Raw genomic sequence first — 25,967 nt, forward strand, 5'->3', positions numbered from 1 at the left:
TCTGAATGATTGATTTATATGACCGTTTTTTTTTCTTGATTTGATAACAAATCAAATTTCTGTCTTAAAAAAGGAACTTTTTTTTTTTTAAAAAAGGGTTTATGGGGAGAGCTTTACTGTAACACTGCAAAATACCAGTAGAAACGCTGTTGCACAGAAAGTCCTTGAATCCTCACCCATATTTGGCGGGGCTGTCAGGGAACAGTGTTTCTCTTTGTTTCTATCTCTGTATTTATGAATGGTTGAGCCTCAGAACAATACAGAAACACATAGCTTGATGTGGGAGGGGTGATGGTGGCAGCACCGCTGTTGGTGCGCAGGGCAGCGTTGGGGCTTGGTACAGAGTGTGCGAGAGGTCCTGCTGGCAACGGGGCTGCCGTGACATCCGAGTGTCAGAGGGCAAAACTGCTAAGGACACAGGTTAACTATCTATCTATCTATCTATCTATCTATCTATCTATCTATCTATCTATCTATCTATCTATCTATCTATCTATCTATCTATCTATCTATCTATCTATCTATCTATCTATCTATCTATCTATCTATCTATCTATCTATCTATCTATCTATCTATCTATCTATCTATCTATCTATCTATCATGTTAGCTTGTTTTTGTTATTTGTTTGTATGGACATGCAACATAATGAGTGCCAGAGCTTTCATTTATCTAGAAAAGTGAGGATTTTTTTGTGCATTTTCTAATGACTGTTTGAGGGTTGATAATTGACCTTAAGTTATGGGTAGGATTTTAGTAAGGGGGGGGGGCTTAGGAATTTAGCTGTGATAGGTTAGGACCAGGCCTTGGGAGTGCATTATCTTGCTAAGAGTCCCTGGAATGACAGAAGTATGACCAGATTGGGTCCTGGATCTGTCATTTTCATTCTTTGAGCTCTAAAAAGGGGCTCTGATGAACTTTTGAAAACCCACTGGACTCCCCTTTGGAGAGTTACTATGACCTGGATACAGAACTGTCATATGTCCTTTAATTACCATGTGTATTAGCACATCCAGAATTGTGATACCAGTTTGGCAGATTTAGAATTGCTGCCATTTTTAAGAAACCTTCAATGTGAGCAAACTCCTTTATATTTTAGTTTTTACTGTGGAACTGAACAGGTGACGGCTCTGTGTGTCGCACCCTTTAGCGGAAGGGAGAGCACTCTAATGAGAGAGGAGGCCTGTGGTTTGCCATCTGCCCACTGTGCTGGGATGGCCAGAGAGAACTTGTTTTCCAGGTAGAGACGCATGCGGTGGAAGTATGCTTCCAACCTGAATTCTTCCACATCTACTAGATGATTTGTGTTTAAACTAACTGCTTTATATTCATTGAAATCAAAGCTAAGGATATCTTTCCAATTTTTTCTCAAATATGATTGTTCAAAATGACTAAGAAAAGATTGTTAAAATTAATAATGGTAAAAAAAACAATCTTTGGTCCCACATTGGTAGATTTGGTTTTTATTAATAGGATGAAGACCTATGACAAATGTTTTGCTGAGAAATTGGACAACCAAAAAAGCTCATATACTGCATTTTGTCTAAAGCACAGAAAAGGAAAATCAGCAGCCCTGTTTTTTTTTTTTTGATGATCAAAATGTCCAGTATGAAATTCTCTGCCAGTACTTGACAGAACCATGGACAGACTGTGTGACTGGACTGGCATATCTCTGATCTGTGTTTATGTTTCTCATTATGTGTGTGTGTGTGTGTGTGTGTGTGTGTGTGTGTGTGTGTGTGTGGGAGTGGGGAACAGTCATGATTTGGGACCATCTGCTCCTCTGGAGTATATTAGTGGGGGCCTTAGCTTGCGGTGGACTAACGCACGTCATAGGCAAACAAGGAAAGCGCAAGCTGTGAGTGGGCCTGTTCTGGGAAAAAAATGGGAAAAAATCTCCAATTTGTCCTTTGGACAATGGGCAGTGTTCTGCAAACAGGACTTTCATTCTTCTGGTGAAATACAGTGATGTTTTAGTACAGATCATATTCGCTCTGAAATGTTGTGTTGGAGATATGTGGATAAAAAGGTGTTGTGGCCTGATTGAGCAATAGTGAATGTTCAGGGGGTCCTGTGATCCCTGAGATGAGGTATGGCTCGCTAGGGATGCTGTGCTTTGGTTTCCTACCATGATTCACTGAGATTCACCGCAACACAGAAGCATTAAAGATCTTGATGGAGGCAAATGTGCAGAGTTCCTTGTTGAGGACAACTCTTCAAACTTTAGGTGAGGTAAATGTTGTGACTTTGTTTGTTATAGTTCTTCAGCCGTACTTAACAATGGTGCAGATATTTGATCCTTTCCAGTCATTTGACCCAATACTTACAACACAACAATTCGATCTTTCATGCTAAACATACCTTCTACATATGCAGGAACTACAACAGGGCCACAGAGAAGGCTGAGCTTACATCAGAGGAAGGTCACATATTTCCACAACCCACACTAACTAGTGTGCTGGCATATCTGTGGCCTGTATGTGTGCGTGTGCACGCAGAGTCACCACAATAATTCCTCTGGAAACTGCTTGATTTCTTTACATCATCACTGCAACGTTCTCTTCTTCAGCTCCTCTGCAGACTGTTTGAAAAGGGATTCCCATGAGGTTATCCATAGCTCGCTTGATGCCATCACTTGGCTGGTGGCCAAACAGCTTCTGTACACAGTGACTCACCCTTCATGGAACAATGTGCACTGAAAAAAAGGAAAAGTTGCCCTTTTTCTTATTCTCACATGTGAATTCTACTGCTTATTAATACTGTTAGCATCTATAAACATTCCTTCATCTGAGGCCGTTTTTATGCTCCTTTCATTTTGAAGTATTTGAGCAGATGTGTTTTTTTACAGGTAAGACTAATAGTACAATCTATTTCCTATTTTAGACAAAAAAAACCATTCCAATCACTACCACCAGAGGAACTACTACACAATTCCTAGAACTATTTTTCTTATCTGCTTACACTTTGGCATGTAAAAATATTAATTTGCACTAGACACTGCCTGTTCAAAAAGGAAATATTGACTGGAAATACTAGTGCCTGCTATTTCTAAAATTCAAAAAGGGAACAATTCATTTTCACAAAGGAATAGCAGAAGAAGCAGACAAAAATGTCCAGAATGTTGCACAATTATGCCACACTGCATCTATTATATTAAAAAACAAACAAGTTCTGAAGTCGAAAAGAGCTAAATACTTATCTTAAATAATCTCTCTGATGTTTGCTATATTATAGTTTCTACTTAGGAAACCATCATACATGCATAAACTAGTTCTCAGCTCATCTCCAAAAGACTAAAATTCCAAAAAACAATGTTCCTTTATAATTGATTATTTATGTTATTCAGGCAACCATACAGGAGGTGCAACATGTTCTGATGATAACATACAATCTAATAGTACCCCCACCTCTCTCTGCTCCTTTAAATAGGAGAGCAAAATTAAATATAGACAGCATTTAATGCAGACTTACGGACATATTTCATTTCTATTAATCACATCCTTTTAAAACATGATATCTACTTTTATTTAAGTGCAGGTTTTGCGTAAGTTTTACAATGCCAACCTACTTAACATCGCTATAGTACTATTAACTAGTATATAGCCCCTGTTCTCTGTGTTTTGAGCTAACAATCTTACACAGTTGGGTTTGACTCAACATTCTTTCCACATTATCATTGGCCATATCTATTGTGTCTCGCTGTAGTATCATGAAAAGTTTCTCCTTAGTCGTCATATGTGGCTGTGATCTGAATTCAGTTTGATCATAACGTCAAGACGACTGGAGGAACCGGTGGAGCGGGAGAAAAGAAATTTGAGTGGGCCAAAATCGGCTGCAGAAATGCCTGTATGCATATTTCTAAACTGCCCACGGCACATGTAAACCAGCGCTCATACAGACTCCCTATCTTTCCTTGCCCTCATCTCCTTACTTATCTATATCTAAATTTTCAGTTGTTTCCCACAGGCGTGGATTCAGAGCGAGGCGATTATCTGAAGGAGTGAAACAACAAGAAGCCTGATCAGGAGCCTGGTGCTGAGGCTGGTATGAGGCAAGTGTTGTGTGCATCTCCTAAAGTGTGCTCATGTATGCAATGTTGTGCACTGTGTCAGCCGTTTGTCTGAGCCATCAATGAGGCCATTGTGGTGGCTGCTCTCTGAAGCCTCCTGCATGGACACGCTCACCCAGCTCTTGGCCTTTTGTTGCAGTACAGATGGTGTAGCTTGACGCAATATTGGAGTTAGTTAGGACTGTCACAGCCAACAGGGAGGTATTATGGGTCAAGATGTCTTCAAAAGTCTGGAATGATTCTTTTTAGATTTACTTTTTTTTTAATGTTCTGAAACAATTTCAATTATGCTGAGCTGATCTACCTATATATTGTATTTTGGGATGTCCTCTTGGTTTCCCCCCCCCCCTCTATTCCTACATGATTTCACAGGTGCAACATTTTCCCATAGATTTAACAGCGTTCAGACCTCTGTATGGAGTGTGATATGTTTAGTATTTTTATTTTTTCTGAAAAGGATCTGGATCACTATATTATTTTTAACATTGCAGACCTTACAAAGGTCTAAAGATGGAACAACACTATCTCTATACTCACACATACAGAGAGGACACACATTAATAAAAATGTAATGATTTTTTTCTCCCAATGGCTTTGAGCTACACATAGCTTGAAAAGCACATAAATATTAAAGGGAAAAAATGGCATTAATGTAAATACAGTAAAAAAAAAAATTACTTCAGTGACTTTATTGCATTGAGGATGCAGCATTTGCTTTGAGGTGGTTGATGGAGAATATGGAGAAGCTCAGAGGAAGCTACAGTCACCCTTTATAAAACTCAAGAAAGCCGAGGTAACAAGGGGAGAACTTCGGGTTTACGTGAGGATATCTGGAGTGGCAGAGAAGCATGATAGAGTAGTGGAGAACATGGTGGGGAACATCTGTAAAATCTGGAGGATATAACGGAGATATAACGGAGGAGTTCAAGGTGGAGATGGGGCTGCACCAAGGAACTGCTCTCAGCCCCTTCTGATTCACCATACTGACAGGCTGAGAGACGAGGTGAGGCAGGAGGTGGAGCATAGAATCAGTTTGCAGCTGACACTGTCATCTGTGGTGAGAGCGGGGAACAGGTGGATGAAGGTTTGCATAGAATCAGTTTTGGATGAAAATGTAGAGAGGTAGAAGTATTTCGTGGAAAAGAATGAAATGAAGGTTAGCAAAGCAGTTAGCAAGATATAATGTGTATGTGTACGAGAGGCCCCTGTATAGAGCTGAGCTGACAGGGAGCAGAGACAGAGGAGGTGGTGGCTTTTAAATATGCCACAGTCCACAGGCTGGAGCGATGGAGGGTGTGAGTAGATAAATTGGTAAATAGGAAGGTTCTAGCATACTGGAAGTGATAGGGAAGATGATGTAATGGAATAAAAGTAAGACAAGATGGTGAGACCAGTGTGGTTTGGAGACAGTGGAGGTCAGACTGGAGCAAGCCAAAATAAGAGATTTATAGATGAGTGAAAGAGGACATGAAGTTAGTGAGCACCTGAAAAGAGGATGTGGTGGAGAGAGTTGGTTTCAGTGTGACACCATTCAGAGGAACAGCTGAAAGCAGAAGTTCAAATTGAGCTGAAATGCATCAAAGTTCAGCTACAAACATAGAAGCTGTAGTTTTAAATGATTATTGCTGCTGTGGGGCTACACGATGAGCTGCCCAATAAATTCAACAGCCTCCTGCAAATGTTTACTTGTCCTCAACAAGACTAATATTAGTCATGGGATCTCTGGGGGATGTTGGGATGTATTAATCATGATACATCCAAGCACCCAAGCTCTAAAGCACAATCCGCCGGCCATCTGCACAGGCAGGCTGCTTCAACATGAAGCTAAATTCTCTCCTTCTACTGGTGCATCTATTAACACTGTATTCACCACACATGTATCATCATGTTAACAGTTATAGATTTCATTTAGGTTATGATTACATTTTCAACAAAAAGGAAAAACACTGCTCTTGTTTTGGTGCGTTTCAAAAACGTACCCTCCGTTACATACTGTATAATAACCCCCGAGGTCTAACCTATGCACGTATGTGCATTTTCATTTTTCTTTAGTGGAGAGGGAGCAACACTGGTCATATGACCACAAAGTGGCAGCAGAAGAATCCTCAAATAAATGCAGGAGGGTTGAGGAAGTTCAAGAAGGGAAAGCAAAATTTCATGTTCTTACTGACACCTCGGGGTCATAGCATACAAAAGAGATCCTTTATATTTATACTACCTTTATTGGATAAAAGCTGAGTAGGAAATGCTGTGAAACCAAATAATCGACACTCTGAATTAAAGCCTATATTCATTTCTTGTTAAACACAAATTATATGGTGTTGACTGTTCAACTAATGGTGGTTGGTATGGGGAGGCAGCATGCTACCAACTAGCGGAGCTGATTTCACTGTTTTTTCATTTCATTTAAGGAGACGATAACTGTTAAGGTTTCTGGGTGTGAGACTGTCCCGTGGAGCTGCTGAGAAGCTGCCTCATTGAGCTTCAGTCTGTGCCTGTCCGTGTTTCTAGGTAAACCTCTATATAAAACATTACACATATTAACAGCATTTTGATGACCACTGTGTAAAATTCTATTATTTCAAATGTATGAACATGATTCCCAGTTGAGATTTAAGTAGAACGTTAGTTTGTTATTGTAAAAGTATATTGTAAAACTCGAATATTTCCCATGACGGGAAAAGGATGGATAATTTACTCATTCTTGGATGCAGTTGCTTTTTCACCTTTATAAATATGAAGCCAAATTATTTTATCTGTGAAAATGTGGAATTTCTGACAGAAAATAACATCAACACATTGGAATCTCTGCACTGCATTTTCTTTGTGATGTGTTCAAAGAAAAAAAATGCTAAATCATGAAGATTAACCAAGGTTCTCATATGTTTTTGTACTCAGCTCATGAGCGAATCACTAAGTGCTTTTGATCCTGTGCATGATTCGTATGTGCTAATGCAGAGCGTGAGTCATGCTGGAACACCGATGGAAACAAGACATTTCAAACTTGTTGCTCTCCTGATGACGCATGTGCTTTAACAGACAGAATGTTGTGTGTTCCAGAGGTCTATGGTCCAACCTTAGGTGGAAACCATGTGGTGTTTGAAGCTCGTTTTTCCACTGCTGCTAATCATCAATGGTAATTAATTCCTGTACTTCGTGTGTCATGTATTCATCAATAAAATAAAAATAATCAAATAGTACTATATCTGCTGCATATGGGAGCTGCAATAACTTCTAACTTACGCCTCCACATTTGTGTAACAAGGTCTCATTTTGACAGATGAAAACCCAAAAGTGTTATAATAAAGTTGTAACTTTAATGTCTGTGAAATTGCTTTAATAATAAGAAAAGGAAAACAATTATGCAAGTGTCTATAGCAATAAATAGTATAGACTGTCAGGGGGCTTGTATTAGATGGTAATAGATTAGAAATGTATTAAAATTGCATGCTATGTAATGTGTGCCATCTTTTTCAAAACTTTTAGATTAGAGCACGCTGCGTTGGCATTTTATGCATCATTGTTTACGTAACGGGACCTATGTTTCATTGATGTCCTCTCTGTGTGTTAGCATCCATCACAGCCACCAGAACTGTGCCAAAATAGGCCCATCTGTGCAAACGTTTTCAGGAATTACAATAATTTTTTGGCTCGCAAACAAGAGGCTCTTCACGCCCTACATCCAATAAGATTTGTATTTGTTAAATATAAGACAATGTTAAGGTGAATGTATGCCTACATCAACTGTTTGTCTATAATCACATTCTGCTTCTTATCTCTATTTAGAAGTCAATTGCCAGTGGAATGTTTGGTTACCCCGAGAAATCTCTGCCATGACAAACTCCTGTGTGGTCATCCCGTGCACTTTCATTTATCCGTCTGGTATCAGGCCCTACCGTGGCGTTCATGGCATCTGGTACTTTGGACAGCCCTACCCCCAACTTTTCCCTCCTGTCGTCTTCAAGACACGCACGGACGTCGTGCATGAGAGCTACAAGGGCCGCACAGAGCTGTTGGGTGACCTGCAGCAGAGGAACTGCACCCTGCTCATCAACAACATCGGGGCAGAGCACTCAGGGAAATACTATTTTCGTGCTGACCTCGGCGGAGCGAACATGTACACCTTCCCTGACTATTCTGAGCTGAAGGTTCTGGGTAAATCCCTCATCACTATGCATTAAACTTTAAACCTGCATTACAACAGCTGCAATGATCTTTAGAATAACCTTGAAACATCAGATATGTATACTATTATGAGATCTAAATCTGACCTATATCTATAAATCTTTCTATTGCCAAGTGTCTTGCAATGTTTTATTTAGAAGATACAGTAGCTTCAGGCAGACGCTTTCTAGCTTTTTCCCAGTGTTAGTGCTGTATTTGCTAACAACAACAACAATGATAATAATAATAACAACAACAACAATAATAATAATAATAATAATAATAATAATAATAACAGCTGTCATGTTATTATGGGGGACTAGCCCCAGCTGCCTTAAAGAAGCTGAATGAGCCACTCCATACAAAATAATTATAATGATAAATCATTTTATTGTAATTTCCTGTTTATTACTGAGCTGGGGGATCAAGGTAAAATAATATAGTCAATAAAACTCTATTTTTCTGTTCTGTTCTGTTCACCAGATCAGCCCAACATTGACGTCCCCGAGGATATCGTCAGTGACAATGAGCTGGAGTTGATGTGCTCTGCTCCAGACAACTGTCCCAGCATGACCCCACAGGTCCAGTGGATGTACACTGACTACCTGCCTGACCCAGAGTTCAGCTCTGAATACTTGGCCAATGACAACTCTGCGGTACTCTCCAGTACCCTCAGATTCACACCCAGACCCATGCACAATGGGCAGCTTTTGGGTTGCAGGGTCTATTATCCCAACACAACTCTGGTGTATGAGCGGCTCATCTCACTTGACATCAAGTGTAAGTTCATTAAAACTTACAGTAAGCTTTAGTTCATTATGATCAAGCTTTTTCCTACTTTTTTCACTCAGCTTATGCTTTAGTCTCATTGGATTTTTTCTTATTTTTCTTGACTGGGGAGGGTGCTGGAGCCTAAATCCAGCTACGTATGGGTGGAGGCTCATTGCAGGGCCCTAAGTGAACTGGAACCCTCTGGTTCTCAGCCTAGCCCCAAGTCCCCTTAATAAAAGGGACTCGTTGTTTCTTCCAATAGATGTTGAAGCTAAATTTTTTTTTTTTTTAGAGAGGAACGCACAAACTGAAGCAACACTATACTCCAAAAACTTTTTTTCCCCAATGTATTATTAATGAAAATTAAAATGAGGGACTCTCTGCAACAACAGCATGTGATTGACTTTGTGGTCTGTTCAGCATAAAGTCTTGTTTTCTAGTTCTTTTCACATTGGTCCCAAAAATAAATAAATAATGAATGCTTTAATTTAGCCAAAAAGGGCAATAGAAATCTGGTATTGTTCACTTTTTAAAAACAATTGCAAGTGGAAGTTTGTCTTACCTGCATGCCTAAGCAATAATCAGTAATTGAAATAATTCAATCTTATTGGAAACAGGACACAAAAATTGAAAGGCCCTGCATTTAAGTTAGACTGAACCATGCTGGTGTCTAGTACGGTCAAAAGCCAGTGATGGCTAGCACGGTTAAAATGCTAAGTAGCCATCACTTCTAATAGAAAAATCCTTTCCTCTAAATGCATTTTTGAAGATTTTCCTGACCGGGTCGAGGGTTTAAGGACAGAGGATGTCAGAACTGTGCAGATTGTAAATCTCTCTGAGGCAAATTATGTGATTTCTGGGCTTGAAATCAATTTGATTTGATTTAATTGGATTGGATCTACATGTACATATCCAGTCCTGTAGTTTAAAAAGCAGAATGCAGCTATGGCTGATTATGGATTTAATAGTATAATTAAACACGCATCACACAAGGGATGTTACATATTACACCTTTTTTCCAGATGCTCCTCGCTCTGTGTGGGTGAACGTGTCCTCAGAGGTGATGGAGGGCAGTTCTGTGATGCTCCACTGTGAGGTGGACAGTAACCCTCCACCAAGGATCTCTTGGTTGTTTGGTGAAAATGAGCTTCTGTGGGATACAGCATCCAACCTTTCTCTCTCCCTGGATGATGTGACACCTACCAAGGAGGGAATCTATACTTGCGTCGGAGACAATGGCTACGGCATTATGAACACCTCCATGTATCTGGCGGTCAAGTGTAAGTCACAGTCCAATTTTAAAATAACTTTACATATCTGATATCAGATAGTACTATTACATTTAAGAGTTTACATTGATTTTAAAAATCTTTTCTCAGAGTGTCCTGATAACTTCATAGATACCCTAGATACCTTACTGGAATCTTCCGTTTAGCTGTTCAGACATATGCTCAGCATTTTCAAAATAAAAAATAGAACAATAAATAATGTTGTCTTTTTGGTATTTACAAGAAAGCTTCTTTTCTAGCTCTAAATCTATAGGATTCGCCATCAAATTGCACTGCTGAACTTTACAGCAATGAAAAGTAACAGTCCGGTATTGTCTGGAGTTGTCGCTTGTTGCTGTTGAACATATAGGAAAGCATGACAAGACAATAAATATCATGTAACAGTTTAATTCTTAAAGCCCAAATTATTCCCATTATGTCTGTAAAGAATAAACAAAACAAGAGCTTATGTATTAAGAAATTCTACAAAAGCTATTTACGACTCAAGGTAGCATTTTTTGAGATTCTGGCCTTTTATTTCTAGTGTGTTCCTGCTGTTTAAGCTTATTTGAACAGCTAACACTGCACACATATTCAATATGATGAAACAGCAAAGAAATTGTGTTGCAGACCCACCACGTGAACCTGTGGTAAATGAATCTATGACTGTCCAAGAGGGAACCACACTAGCGTTGCACTGCAGTACCCAGGGAAGCCCGGCACCGACCCTCACCTGGCTAAAGGACGGGGAGCTAGTGGGCACCATCACTGCTGATGAGCTGTCAGTGCTGGAGATTGTGGAGATCACACCACAGGGAGATGGACAGTACCGCTGCCTGGCCGAGAACGAGCATGGAAGAGCCAGCAGTTCCTTTAACATCACTGTTGAATGTGAGTGGTTCACTGTCTAAAACCGTTAATGTATATGATAGAGGACCCGAATCTGAAGGCGGCACTGCCCAGGAGGGCGAGGAAGATATATATATATATATCTACATATCTATATCTATATATCTATATCTATCTATCTATATCGATAGATAGATAGATAGATAGATAGATAGATAGATAGATAGATAGATAGATAGATAGATAGATAGATAGATAGATATAAACATATATATAAACACACACACACACACACACATATATATATATATATATATATATATATATATATATATACAGTATATAATGCCTTCAATGAGAGAGTGTTTTTTTTCTGTGCTTAAAAAAACAGATGCGCCTGTCTTTCTGGATGAGTCAAAGTGTACTGTGGTGAGGGAAGGGGTCCAGTGTGTCTGTATGGCCTCAGGAAACCCAGAGCCGACCATAGAGTTCTACCTGCCTGACCTGAACATTACTGTCAATGAAACTGACGGCCAGTACAACTTCTTCTCACACACTGACGGGCACACCACCACTGGTATGATCAAGCTGCGAGAGAAAGGCGAGCGGGCAGACAATGGTCCTGCTGTCAATGTCCACTGCAGCGTCTTCAACATGTATGGAAGGAAGAGTGTTCAACTGGAGCTGCAGCAGGAGAGTGAGTCATCACAGATGCATAGTACACAAGATATAGAATAGTTTATTTGAACCATGCTTTTATTCAGCCAGATGTTGATATAGGTGGGATCTTGGACAACTTTTTAGCACCATTTGACTGTCTTTTTTGTTTGTTTGTTTGTTTTCCTAATCTATTATAAATGATTTTGAACATCTTTGACATCGGTCTATATTTGTTTGGGACATTGTTTGTCTGTTTGTCTGTCCGTCTGTTACTGAATTGGTGCGTTTTTGATTTCAGAAAAGTATATGATGGCGGTTATAGTGGGCACCATTGGGGGAGTGGCCGTCATAGCCTTCATCATTGCAGCTGTAAGATACGTTGGTCACAACAACAAAAAGTGAGTATCGATGTCAAACTAACGGAGAGGCCAATGCAAGGCAGATTTCGTCATTATCCCCGCTGTGCCTTTTTTTTTTAAATCCAAGGAAACACTTAAGCCTTGTCATCCATTCTAAAACAGAAAGCAGGATTAATATGGATGCTTGTTTCTGTAGCAGTTTTATTAAAAATGCAATTCCTGGTTGACATCTCCTCCCATGTGGAGCAGAATAAAGGGCTGGACTGACCTCATAGTTTACAGGCATTTCCCTGCAGTAACCCTGCTTCTGAATCCTTGAGCTGCTACCCTAAAACACAGCCTAGTTCACGGTGACCCCTCTAACCAAGCTGATTTAGTTTATGCTCATGGCATACATAGAACTTGAAATTTGCAAGCTTTCTCTGGTGACCATCCCTGAAATAAGCATTAGGTATGAATCTAAACCCATAAAATAACCATGTCACTCACAGTCACAGGTGTCCGCCAGCATTACCTCATAGAGTTTTAAAATGGATGCCCAGGCTTGGCATGTCATCCTGCCTTAGTGGCAGTCAAGGCAGAGTTTGATCATGTGACTCCGTCCCCCAGAGAGAATGGCAACCCTAGGCAGGATGTGGTCCTGGAGAACCCAGCTTTGTACTACAGCGCAGTCAAGAAGGACAAACAAAATCTCAGGAAGAAAGTGGTGAGACATGCTGATGTCAGTCATTCTGATCATGATGGAGGATGGCTTGGATGACCATTCCCAGGTTTCCTTTTTTTTTTTTTCATGTTGTTGTAAACTACCCCCACTCATTTCGAAATGAGGTCACAGAAGCAATCTGTCCCACTACAGGTCCAATAGTCATAACCATGACCTTTCCAAACACTGTTTTCTCTTGCTTTCATTGCTTCTCTGCATTTTCTGTCTGTTTTTCTCTCCTCTAACTCTTGCACAGCTTAAGACAGAGCTGTTGGGTTCAAAGTTTAACTCCATTCTAGAGGAGACCACGGTAAGGTTCCTAAATAAACACCAGTAAAAAAAAAAGAAAGATAGATGCATCTTCTTGCGCCACAACTTTTGTGTCCGGAAATCTTTGTTTCTGAAACTGCCTTTTGCATGGCCGCTTTATTACTAGAACAAACTAACAGAAAACATCTCAATCTTCTCATCAGTCATCGACCAGTAACCCCTAACATATCTGGTACTGCACCCTTATACTTTGTGAAACACAAGCTCACTTGAGGATCATGCCTCTGATTTTGTGTCCTGGTTCCTCTGTTTGCAGGGAGAAGACGGGGATTATCAAGCTGTGGGCTCTATGGCAGGAATGGAGAGGCAGGAGTTGAATTATGCTTCACTTGAATTTATCGGGGGAAGGTCCAAGAAAGGGGCCTCAGGGAAGAAGGAAGATGGCAGCAACTATAGGGAAATCAAAGCCAAATGAATCGCTATCCTTCCCTGATCCCTCGACTACACGAGATGCAGTGGCCGCACATCTCCTGCCACATCCATGTAGTGATAACCTGTCATGTTCTGCTGGATTTCACTCTGCAAACGCCATCGCCTCAGATTTATCACCTATGATGTACCGCTCAATGTCTACTCTGCCAGTACTCGATACTGTCTCTGCTCCCACAGAATGCCCCCTCACAAGCCAACATTTTGGAAAAATTCTTACTTTTTTGGGTCAGCAAGATCTACTTGACAATGTAAAAGAAAATTCAGGATCAATTCTTACCACACGAGGACGGTATCATTTGAGTTTTAATTACACCCCACAATGATAACGGCAGCAGAGATACAAATGTATCTCAGCATCTTAAATCCACAGGATTGTATGTCCCTCTGGAGCCTGCTTCGGTCGAAGGTTAAAAGAAGCGCATGGTCACATGTGCTTTTCTGTGAGTAACTGTCAAATGTGTTCCAGAATGTCCTGCTCCATGGCTGATGCAGAATCTACCCTAATCTTCTACAGCAAGTCCCAGAACTGATCATTACTCCTCTCTTATTTATTTAAAAAGTGAAAAATGTGAGTGGTTTGTGTCAGATTGCGCTGAGATCACACAAGAGTCTCACCTGAGAAGCAGTTAGATGTTTGAATGACGAAAAGTGATGCTGACCAGTCCAGTTGGTTGTGATATGTAAAGACGAGCCTGTGATATAATGTCAAAACACGCTAATAGTCTGTATTATATCAATACAATCTTAATTACAATAACAATTATTGTATTAACAAATGTATTTTGATAGTGAAAGAGATGTGGTGTGTAAAGTAAACACAGTGCACACCTGTTGAGTCTGTTGATAGAAATAATCGAGTCTGGATGGAAAAGGAGTGAAATATTTGTGACTGACACTGTCTTAATATAACCAGGGTGAAGGTTTTTGAAGGCAGCTAACATGTCTCCGTTTAGCAAAATAACTTATTTGTGACCAAAATCAAGTTATTATCCACAGCATTTGAACTAAATGCTGCTTATTTCAGAGCAATACACTGACCAGGACGATGGAATTTATTTTATATTGGGAACAATAATGCAATTTGCGAGATTCAATCTTGCAAATTAGTGAGTTGTAAAGGTTAAATGGGTAAGCCTTAAGTTGGATTTATTTTTTCTTTACATTTAGAGGTGTCTAAAGGTGTGATTCTACTGTGTATTTTAGGCATGTCTGTCAGCCTCAGTATAAAGAAATCAAGGGTTTTTTTGGAGGAGTGTTTCAGGAAGACATTACCCAACTGTTTTGTCATGCTGGGCTGTGTGACAGAATGATGGGGAATGCCAGCATTTCAGTTAGTTCCTCTTTTGTCCCAGCATTAACAAAGCCATATGGTATGGTCAGATAGCCAAACAGCCATAAAAGGTTTATTAATTGGTTTCCCTCTTTTTCAATGTGTCCTTTTCACTTTAATTCACTTTCATTCTCTATGTGGTAATAAAAGAAAATTACAATTTCTTGTATATTTTATGTTGTACATGTTTTAATAATGAATTTCATGATAAACATTCATTGTCTAACTGAGGTATGTGCCTTGATTTTTTTTCCTTAAAACTAACTTATGTATTGTGGTTTAGGTGGAAATTAAACCCTAAACCAGAGTCAATGCAGATGTAAACATTGGTATTTAAAGATTTTGGATTAAAACACATTTCTGTGTTTGACTTTTTGGTTGACTTTTTTAAAGATTAGCTGCTCTTCTTTAAAGCTGTGGCAGCACCTCTGTAACCCTCTAGAACTCAAAGACCATGTGCGTGTGTTGTAAAACACATGATCTGATCTGTGCAAATTGGGAAACTAATAGGTTGCTAAAATGCTGTTTGTGTTAATGTGTGAACAGTCACACATTAACACATTAAGGGACCTTAATTTTGGATATTCTTTTCTTGGTGTATTAGTGACAATTTCTTATTTATTTAGCTCTGTACTTTAGCATTATTACTAAGGGCAGCAGATTTCTGCATCATTGTTGGCTTCTCTTAGTGTGTACACAAACCTGTATGCCACTTTATCTGTTCTAAGGTCAACCTACAAATTAATAATGAAAAGCAAAAAACAGGCTTCAAAATGTTGATTAATCAATTAAGTTTTTCCTGTCTTCAAGGTAGACCTTCAATAGCTTCATAAACACTCCACACTATGATGCTAATGCTAATTAGCAGGGTGCTTATAAAGTGTGTCTATAAATTGTACTGTTTTGCTGTTTATTTATCTGGTTTTTAGTAAATAGTGTTAATGGATGGATGATTTTACAAGCAAAATATGTCTTTCTGGGTTAATTTGGACGCTGACAACAAAAACAGAAGCAGGCATAAAGGAGAGGGAAGAAAAATCAGCTGTGAGGGCAGAGCCACAAAGATCAGATCAGATCAGAGTACTTTATTGATCCCTTTAGGGGGTGTCCATTAGGGAAATTAGCATCTCCAACAAAACGTACAGCACTGTACAAAATTACCCACCACCATTACACACCATACAAAATTACCCACCACCATTACACACCATAAAAACCTATTAAAGATAATAAACATAGAGTAAAATAAGAAATAAAATAGAATAAATTAAAAATAGAATATAAATATAAAATATAAAACTATAAAAATGTAAATAAATGAACTGAATGAATGGATGGATGAATGAATGGATGTCCCAGTATTATGTTATTCCAGTGTTATTATTCCAGTTCTCCTGTTGGCCCTCCTCCCCCCCTGTGAGGAGTTGAACAGCCTGATGGCTCGGGGGATGAATGAGTTCCCCAGTCTGTTTGTCCTGAACCTGGGGAGGCGCAGCCTCTGGCTGATCAGGCTTCTCTGGCTGTGGATGACAGTGTGCAGAGGGTGGCAGACATTGTCCATGATGCTCCGCAGCTTGTCGATAGTTCTCCTCTCTGCCACTGTCGCCAGAGGTTTCAGCTTCATCCCCACCACCGAGCTGGCCCGCCTGATCAGCTTCTCCAGCCTGGAGAGGTCCGCTTTTATCACACTCCCCCCCCCCCAGCACACCACAGCGTAGGACAGGACGCTGGCGACCACAGACTGGTAGAACATCCAGAGGAGTTTCCTGCAGATGTTGAAGGATCTGAGTCTCCTCAGGAAGTACATCCTGCTCTGGGTCTTCTTGTACAGCTGCCTCGTGTTGCTTGTCCAGTCCAGCCTATTGTCCAGCCACAGCCCAAGATATTTGTAGGTCTGCACACCCTCCACCTCCTCCGTTCCTATCTGAACTGCTCTAGGTCTCGGTCGGTCCCTCCCAAAGTCAATGACCAGTTCTTTAGTTTTGGAGGTGTTGAGCTGTCCGAGGTGTACAGAGTGAAGAGGATGAGGGACAGCACAGTCCCCTGTGGAGCACCGATGCTGCTGACCACAGTGTCAGACGTGATGTCCTTCATCCTGATGAACTGCGGCCTGTCGGTGAGGTAGCTGGAGATCCAAGCAACCAGGCAGGGGTCCACTCGCATCTGTAGAAGCTTGTCCTGTAGGACAAGGGGCTGGATTGTGTTGAAGGCACTCGAGAAATCCAAAAAGAGGATTCTCGCTGTGCCACTCCCCTTGTCCAGATGCGAGTAGACTCGGTGCAGCAGGTAGATGATGGCGTCCTCTACACCGACCTTGTCCCAGTAGGCGAACTGTAAGGAGTCCTCAGCGTGCTGCACCTGGGGCCTGAGGAGGTTGAGGAAGAGCCGCTCCAGAGTCTTCATCAGATGTGAGGTGAGTGCCACCGGCCGGAAGTCGTTCAGCTCACTCGGTCTGTTCTTCTTGGGGACTGGAATGATGCAGGACGTCTTCCATAAGGTGGGCACTTACCCCAGCTCCACGCTGAGGTTGAAGACCCGTTGTAGCGGCTCCCCGAGTTCAGCAGCGCAGGTCTTGAGGAGCCGGGGGCAGGCTCTATCCGGTCCAGCTGCTTTTCGGGGCCGGAGCTTCCTCAGTTCTCCCCTCACCTGGTCAGCCGTGAAGCAGGGGGGATGTGGGGATGATGAGAGCAGGGGGATGGGGGTGGTAGAGGGTGGAAGGGTGGAAGGAGGGAGGTCAGTAGAGGGAGGGGAGGTGGAGGAGGGAGGAGGGGAGGTGGGGTTGGGGGAAGTTGTGGTGGGTGGCGGGTTGGAGGGAGGGGGGGTAGAGGGGAGCTCGGCTGCTGGGGAGGGGGGGGGAGGGGTGGAGGAGACACAAGAGAGAAGACAAAGACACAAGAGAGAAGAACTAGGCAGAAAAAACGGTAAAATATCCATCTCTTCTTGGTTTTTCATTTGCCATTTTGTTATAAGATTATACTTTCAATCCTTTATTTGCTTTGCTAACCAACTGTCTCATTGCTTATTTGCTCAGCAATCTTAGAGAAATCTCAGTAATGAGGAAGTCTTTGAAATTACAATATAAGTCATTGTGTGAGAAAAAAAACCCCAGATGAACTAAAAACAGAATTAGAACAGGGATATTGAGGCCCTTTGCTATGATAGTTAAAATTTAACATCCATAATCGTTAAGATGTTTCTACACTTTGATTTATAAATCTAAACTTCAACTGACTGGACAAGATTTGGAAAGACACGTCCCACAACTGATTATGCATATCTGAGTAAAAACGTAACCATTAGGCCAAAAGGAGTGGCAAGATTGTATCAAAGCACAAATTGAGGGAAGATGAAAAAAGCAAGTGTTCCCTCCTCATACAGTAGGGTTAGCCATGGAGTTCCACAAGGTTCTGTACTTGGAACAATCCTTTTCACCTTGTACATGCTTCCCTTAGGGAACATTATTCGGCAGCATGGGATAAATTTTCATTGTTATGCTGATGACACTCAGCTCTATTTATCCATGAAACCAGAGGAGACAGAGAAGTTAGTGAAGCTTCAGACCTGTCTTAAAGACATAAAGTCCTGGATGTCTTCAAATTTCCTCCTCCTTAACTCAGGAAAAACTGAGGTCATGGTGTTTGGTCCTGAACCTCTTAGGGATAGATTAGATCACATGATCACTCTAGATGGTATCTCATTAACATCTAGTCCCTCTGTGAGGAATCTTGGAGTAACTTTTGACCAAAATCTCTCCTTCAACTCACACATTAAAACAGTCTCTAGAAGTGCCTTTTTTCACCTGAGAAACATTGCAAAGATCAGAAAGCTACTGACGCGACATGATGCTGAAAAGTTAGTCCATGCATTTGTTACTTCCAGGCTGGACTATTGTAATTCTTTATTATCACGGTGTCCACACAACTCTTTAAGCCTCTAGGTGATCCAAAATGTTCTGACAGGTATTGACAAAAGAGATCACATTACTCCTGTACTGGTGTCTCTTCATTGTCTGCCTGTTAAATTTAGAATAATTTTTAAAACCCTTCTTTTGACCTACAAGGTCCTCAGAAGCCTAGCTCCATCCTACCTGGAGGAGCTAGTGACACCTTACCATCCCAATAGACCGCTCCACTCTCAGAATGCTGGTCTACTTGTGGTTCCCAGAGTTTCTAGGAGTAGAATGGGGGGCCGAGCATTTAGCTACCAGGTCCCCCTGCTATGGAACCAGCTCCCTGTCCAGGTATGGGAGGCTGACTCCATCTCTATTTTTAAGATCAGACTTAAAACCTACCTCTTTGAAAAAGCTTATTGTTACTAATTCTGCAGTTCCAGTTACTATCATAGACAGACAAACTATCATACTTAGGGGGTCGTCTAATCATTAGGTCACATCTTAGCCATGCTGCTATAGGCCAAGGTTGCCAGGGTCCAGAAACATGTTCACCTGACAGGCCTCTGTCACCCCACTGGGTCATGGTTTCCTCTCCTCTCCTCTCCTCTCCTCTCCTCTCCTCTCCTCTCCTCTCCTCTCCTCTCCTCTCCTCTCCTCTCCTCCATTCTATCATCTACCTGTCCTCCCCCTTCTCCTCTCTCTCTACCCAGCCGGCCATCAGCAAGAGGGTCCCCCTACATGAGCCTAGTCCTGCTCAAGGTTTCTTCCTGTTAAAGGGGAGTTTTTCCTTGCCACTGTTGCTTGTCTGGGGTTAGGCCCTGGGATTCTGGAAAGCACCTTGAAAAAATTTTGATTGTAAAAGACGCTATATAAATAAAGATTGATTGATTGATTGATTGATTGATTGATTGATTGATTGATTGATTGAGACAGAAGAAAAGAAACCCTAAAAACCCAGCTGGAGTTTGAAGACACACCTAGAGGACACCACCCCTATAGTAATGAAAACTGGTGAACCATGATGACTAGTCATGGCTGAGAAGCTGATGGGAGCAAAGCATATTAATTAAAACCCGATCCAGAGCACTCTGGACCTTAGCCTGGCTGAGGGGTCACCATCCAACAGGGCAAAGCCTGTATGCACTCAGCCAAGACAACACAGAATAGGCTGAGGGGCAACTCTGCAAATGTGCTTGAGTCAGAGTAGAGAGGAGTGGCAGAAAATATCGTGGCATCATTGACCAGAGGCTAAAATTAAGGCCGAAGGCACTTCAAATGACTACTGAGTAAGAGGCCTGAATAGATCTGTGAATGCAACATGTAACAAATTCTGACTAATAAAAATTTCAGTTTTTTTTTCTTCTTTTAGCACGAGGCCACCACAGCAAAAAGTGGAATTAGCTGAAAGGCTCTGAAACTGCTCTGTGCCTCACGATGCATCTGTGCGGTTCTGTCTTTTAAAAGAGATGGACTTGTTCCCTCATTGCAGACAGTAGAAACAAGAAGTTTTGTCTCAACATTTTAGTCATTACCTCTTTCCATACAGCACACATTTGACTGTGACATTCACTCGATGCAGCATTCCATCTGCTCACTTTGATCATTGAAATATTTCTCTTTTACTGTAGATTCATGGTGGCAGAATGGGTTATTTGAAAGAGCAGATTATTTTAGACCACATGAAAAAGGATTGTTTAACTGACACCAGCAATGTACTGCTGTCTGATCAGCCCTGAGCCAGAAGCCCACGGTGATGGTTCCTCCTTTGACGGAGGGACAGAGGGCCACACTGACCTGCAGGGCTCCTGGTCGCTGCTCTGGATCTGATCCGGAAATCACCTGGAAGTGGACAGGAAGAGGGAATGAGGATTCTCACCTTATAGGAAACATCACTGGTGTGACTACTGACGAGATGACTGGTGGAACATTCACACATGCCTCAACTCTGATGTTTGAGGCTACAGCCTCTCAACACCTTTCAAATGTCACATGTAAGGTCAGCTTCAAGAACAACATCAGTACAGAGGAGACTGTGACTCTAACCATCAATGGTGAGTACATTCTCTCTTGTAGTAGTGGCACTTTTCTCAGGTTCTCTGTCAACGAGATTGTGTATGAAATTATCTTTCTTTTCAGAAGAGTTGCATTCATATGATGGTCAGATTGTTGCTCTGTTGTTGTTTAAGCTTCTCCAAAGATCCTCAATACGTCTGGATGTGGCATTCAGTCAGACATCTTGACCTGCATATGCATAAGTCAGGGGGTCCCATTACCCACCATCTCATGGCCTTTACTGAAAAATCACACTGAGTACTTTATAATTACTACTGTATCAGACTCCACAGTAAACAGCACCATCAGTCTAAGTGTGACAGACTACAACCACACTGTCCGCTGTGTCAGCAACAACGGTGTTGGGAGGGTGCAGCACAACCTCAAAGTTCTTAGGACGTCTACTAGGGAAAATGGTGAATCACACACAACTACATGACCAGTATTCGCTGATATACAGTGGGACCTCTACTTACAAAATTAATTGGTTCCGGAAGTTGTTTTGTAACCTCAAAATTACGTAAGTAGAGACGCATTTTCCATGTAAATGCCCTAATCCGTTCCAAGCCCCCAAAAATTCGGACAATTTTTTTTTAAAATAAATCATAAAAATGCCTCAAAACATGTAACAAATACATGTTACAATCAGATTACCGCACAATAAATGTAGGAATTCAGTGCAAGACTTCTCCAGGAACAAAATTAACTTTATTACAGGCTAATCTTACATTAGCCGTCATTACTAGCAACAAACGTTAACACTTGTGAAAACACCGCCATCTAATGGACAAACATACAGGCGACGCTGGGATACACACAAACTTGTACATATTGACGTCCCTCCAATGGAGTGACAGGAAAATGCTAGGCGATAGCCAATGGCAGAGCAGCTACAAGCATGTTTGCGTTCGCTAAACTCTGCGAGCTGCGAGTAGCAGCGGTAGCGTATTTTTGCCTTTCATATCCTGAAATTTATTTTGTAACAAGAGGAAATATTTTCCCGTTGAGACGTTTCGTAACCTGAAAATTCCGCATGTAGAGACATTCGTAAGTAGAGGTCCCACTGTATCATAATTCTCATACTGATTACCGTATTTTCACGACTATAAGGCACACCTAAAACACTGAGATTTTCTCAAAAATCGACGGTGCGCCTTATAATATGGTGCGCCTTGTGTGTGGACTGAGTTCCAAAATCTGCTGTGCGCCTTTGGTGGGTGCACTACGGTAAACGCTCCGCCAATCGATTAGCGGCACACCTACACGTAAGGATCCCCTAAAATGGCACCGGTCAAGCGCGACGCGTATGAATGAGGCTTACTTTAAACTGCAGGCCATCGAATATGCGGCTGAAAATGGCAATCGAGCAATCTTAGTGTTTTCGCTTTATGAGGCGGCGGCTTCTCTCCATATGCGCAAGGACAACTGTTGCGCAGCAGCTGCCCGCGGATTACCACGAAAGGGTGGCCATCTTCCGCACCTACATGGATGAGATCCTTCTGACTTTTGACATCTCTTTGACCCACAAAGTGGAGAAAACGGGACTAGTACGGTGGTGATACGCACAACAGGGCACGAGAAGTCGTCGTTCACCGTGGTCCTCGGCTGCCATGGAGACGGACAGAGCGCTGGATGACGGAAGGTGAACACTCCTTCACAAAGACTATGCAGTGGCGGGCAAGTTATGCCACCATATGCGGGTGGATTGTAGACGCATGGGCTATGATACCGTCTTCATGTACTGGCAGAGCTTTCACAAAAGGCGCCAACAATGCTGAAGCAGAACCAGATGATGAGTCTGATTCAGATGATGAAGAAGAGGAATTCAGGATGTTGGACATTAAAATAGCGCAGCTGTTTAATTCATATACAGAAGGTGAAAACTTTGATGGTTTTGTGGCGGAAGAATGAATATTTTGTTCAATAAATGTGTCGAAATTCACTGTTTTACTTCCATTGTTATTTTTACTGTATGTTTTAACATGCGCCTAATAATATGGTGCGCCTTATGTATGTTTTAAATACAGATATAACACCCATAACTGAGACTGCGCCTTTTAATACAGTGCGCCTTATGGTCATGAAAATACGGTATCTCAGAAACTGCAGACACATTATCATTAATCACTATGTCAAACTCTAAATAAAGAATTTAGAATTTATATGTGATAAAGGAATTAGATAGTGAATTAGTTGCCATCTTTGACAGGTGCTGTGCAGTGTAGTGACTCTGACAGTGTGCTCCCCTGGTCTGTCGCTGCTGTGGCTCTTATCATCGGTGTTGTCTCTGTCATCTGTATCCTGAGACTGTGGTGAGTTTGCACCTTTGGGGGTTTCTTTTTTGCTTTTGAAATCTGTAAATGCTGGAAGTTCACCATCCCTCTGCTGTCCTACAGGAAAGCAGGACAAAAGACAAGAGCAAAGAATGAGAACAGCACATACATGTCTCTGCAGAAGACACACCCAACAGAATATGATGTTATTCACCAGCTCTGATTAATCTGTTGAATCCTTAATTCAGTGTCTAAATGATGAGAACATATAAGAGTTTGTATTTTGGGAATTATTTTCCATATATAAAATATCGTTTTTCTTGACAAGATGTTTTCTTTCAAATAACTTGAATTTAAAAATGTGTCACTCTAGGATCAGTTCTTTTCAACTATTTATATAACCAAAATGGAGGGGTAAAGAAGAGCCCTGAAATGATGATGCTGGGAAATATATATAGTTAGGAGCTAGGCCTCTGAGGACCTTGTAGGTCAAAAGAAGGGTTTTAAAAATTATTCTAAATTTAACGGGCAGCCAATGAAGAGACGCCATTACAGGAGTAATGTGATCTCTTTTGTCAATACCTGTCAGAACTCTGGCTGCAGCATTTTGGATCAACTGGAGGCTTAAAGAGTTGTTTGGACACCCTGATAATAAAGCATTACAATAGTCCAGCCTGGAAGTAACAAATGCATGGACTAACTTTTCAGCATCATGCCGCATCAATAGCTTCCTGATCTTTGTGATGTTCCTCAGGTGAAAAAAGGCACTTCTAGAGACTGTTTTAATGTGTGAGTTGAAGGAGAGATTTTGGTCAAAAGTTACTCCAAGACTCCTCACAGAGAGACTAGATGTTAATGAGATACCATCTAGAGTGATCATGTGATCTAATCTATCCCTGAGAGGTTCAGAACCATGACCTCAGTTTTGCCTGAGTTAAGGAGGAGGAAATTTGAAGACATCCAGGACTTTAGGTCTTTAAGACAGATCTGAAGCTTCACTAACTTCTCTGTCTCCTCTGGTTTCATGGATAAATAAAGCTGGGTGTCATCAGCATAACAATGACAATTTATCCCATGCTGCCGAATAATGTTCCCTAAGGGAAGCATGTACAAGGTGAAAAGGATTGGTCCAAGTACAGAACTTTGAGGAACTCCATGGCTAACCCTACTGTATGAGGAGGGAACACCATGGACATGAGCAAACTGGTATCTATCAGATAAATATGATCTAAACCAGTCTTTCGGGTCGGTTTCTCAGCGGGTGTGTCGCCGAGTGGGGAAAAACGGTTAGCCACGGGAAGCGGGTGGTGGTGCACCGTGGGCCTTTGGTTCGCTCTGGCTAGCCGGCTGCTGCCGGGGGACCGCTAGCTGAAGCTACGCTAGGCGGCGCTGCAGCAGCTAGCTTCTCCTGACTACCTGATGCAACTCCAGCTAACTCCAAGCTGCGGGACCGCGTCTCAAGCTCACCTAGTCTCGCCTCCATAGCCGTAAATAAACTACACTTTCTGCACCTAGTCCCTTCACTAAAGGAGGCAGAGGAGTAACTAAACATTTAACACGCTGAACAGACAAAGACACCGGGTGAAACAGATGCTGAGGCCATGCTAACGATGATAATCGGCGGAGCCCTGTGTTTGTTTAATATGGGTGATTTCACACTGTTATCAGGTGACTAGAATGTCCCAAGTGTTCAATTTTAGGTAAAGTGAATACAACACCCCGTGCACAGTGCAAGCAACGAACTCTTGACAGACATGAAGACAGGAAGTGATGCAATACGTTACCGCACAGCTCCAGAAGAAAAGATACAACAGGTTCCCAGGACCATATTTACAATGAGTAATGCTGAAAAATGAATTTAAACATTTATTTCTAGGTTGGGCTATTGTAATTTGTTATTTATCTATATATTTATTGTTATTTGCTTTATGACAATTCTGTGAAAAGGGAAAATGGTGTGAAAATGATGAGCTCCAGTTCTGACAGGAGTTCTGACTCTGTCTTCTCTTCATTGTCTATAAAATCCAGACTTCGAAATTCTTCTTCAGACCCACAAGGTCCTCAGAGGCCAAACTCCATATCTGTAGGAGCTGATAACGGTGTATCATCCACAGCTGTTTACTGGAGGTTCCAGACTCTTTAATGGTAGAATGGGAGACCAAGCCTTCAGCTATTATTCAGGTGGATTATTAGAATTATCATGTTTGTTGTATATTTGAGAATGTTGAGTGACAGTTTTGATGTGTGTTAAGCACAGTGACCTTTCTACACATAATCATCAGATAATCAAACAACTCACGTCATTTGTTCTATTTCAGCTGCTTTGTGCAATGTCAGTGTGTGTCCTCTGTCTAGTTTAGATGAATCTATATACAGGTCTCTTGGTAAATTGCACATTTATTTATTAATTCTAGGATTATATAATAAATGCTATAACTCTCTCGGAAAAACAAGTAATTTTCGATGATTATTGGGCAGGTTAAGGCTAGTTAATGTTAACTATTCTGTTCAAAATAAAATCAAAAGTCTCAAACTGGTAGTCTAAGTGAAACAGATGGCTGACTCAGGGAACACACCTTGAGTGTGTCAACTTTATTAAATCAAGTATTACTTTCTAATAACGTTTTCATGTCTGTTATCAAATTTTAACTGAAAATGTCACACTTATTATTGCCTGTTTAAGTGCCTAAACTAAATTGTATCACTTTAAAACAATATATAAAAATTACTTGTTCTTTACCTATGGAAGTGAGTTTCTATGGGGATTTTTTTTTTGTTGAAGGCTTTGAGGCCATTTTAAGATAGAACGGTTGCAC

General features: G+C 41.2%; 2 protein-coding genes across 6 annotated transcripts; both read left to right on the forward strand.

The window, feature by feature from the left end:
• The first annotated feature begins 288 nt into the window (after window positions 1-288).
• Window positions 289-15,301, forward strand: mag (myelin associated glycoprotein). 5 transcript variants are annotated; one of them, XM_011618188.2, is made up of 12 exons: window positions 290-420; window positions 6,480-6,579; window positions 7,129-7,204; window positions 7,855-8,223; window positions 8,716-9,012; window positions 10,026-10,283; window positions 10,902-11,162; window positions 11,512-11,817; window positions 12,079-12,178; window positions 12,749-12,845; window positions 13,099-13,152; window positions 13,429-15,301. In XM_011618188.2, the coding sequence occupies exons 3-12, from the start codon at window positions 7,159-7,161 to the stop codon at window positions 13,585-13,587; spliced, it is 1,947 nt and encodes a 648-aa protein (XP_011616490.1). In that variant the 5' UTR covers window positions 290-420; window positions 6,480-6,579; window positions 7,129-7,158; the 3' UTR covers window positions 13,588-15,301. The 5 variants fall into 5 exon arrangements, with proteins under 5 accessions (XP_029694040.1, XP_011616490.1, XP_011616492.1 ...); XM_029838180.1 differs by lacking the exon at window positions 13,099-13,152 and having other exon boundaries at window positions 289-420; window positions 12,749-12,909; window positions 13,429-13,561; XM_011618190.2 differs by lacking the exon at window positions 13,099-13,152.
• A 3,863-nt stretch (window positions 15,302-19,164) lies between these two features.
• LOC115250420 (uncharacterized) lies at window positions 19,165-23,474 on the forward strand. The gene is made up of 5 exons (XM_029838940.1): window positions 19,165-19,174; window positions 20,557-20,877; window positions 21,013-21,294; window positions 23,088-23,190; window positions 23,275-23,474. Exons 2-5 carry the CDS (start codon window positions 20,580-20,582, stop codon window positions 23,372-23,374), a joined length of 783 nt encoding a protein of 260 aa, XP_029694800.1. The 5' UTR covers window positions 19,165-19,174; window positions 20,557-20,579; the 3' UTR covers window positions 23,375-23,474.
• Window positions 23,475-25,967: the final 2,493 nt, after the last annotated feature.

This window comes from Takifugu rubripes, chromosome 7 (assembly GCF_901000725.2).
Source record: "Takifugu rubripes chromosome 7, fTakRub1.2, whole genome shotgun sequence".
Classification (NCBI taxonomy): domain Eukaryota; kingdom Metazoa; phylum Chordata; class Actinopteri; order Tetraodontiformes; family Tetraodontidae; genus Takifugu; species Takifugu rubripes.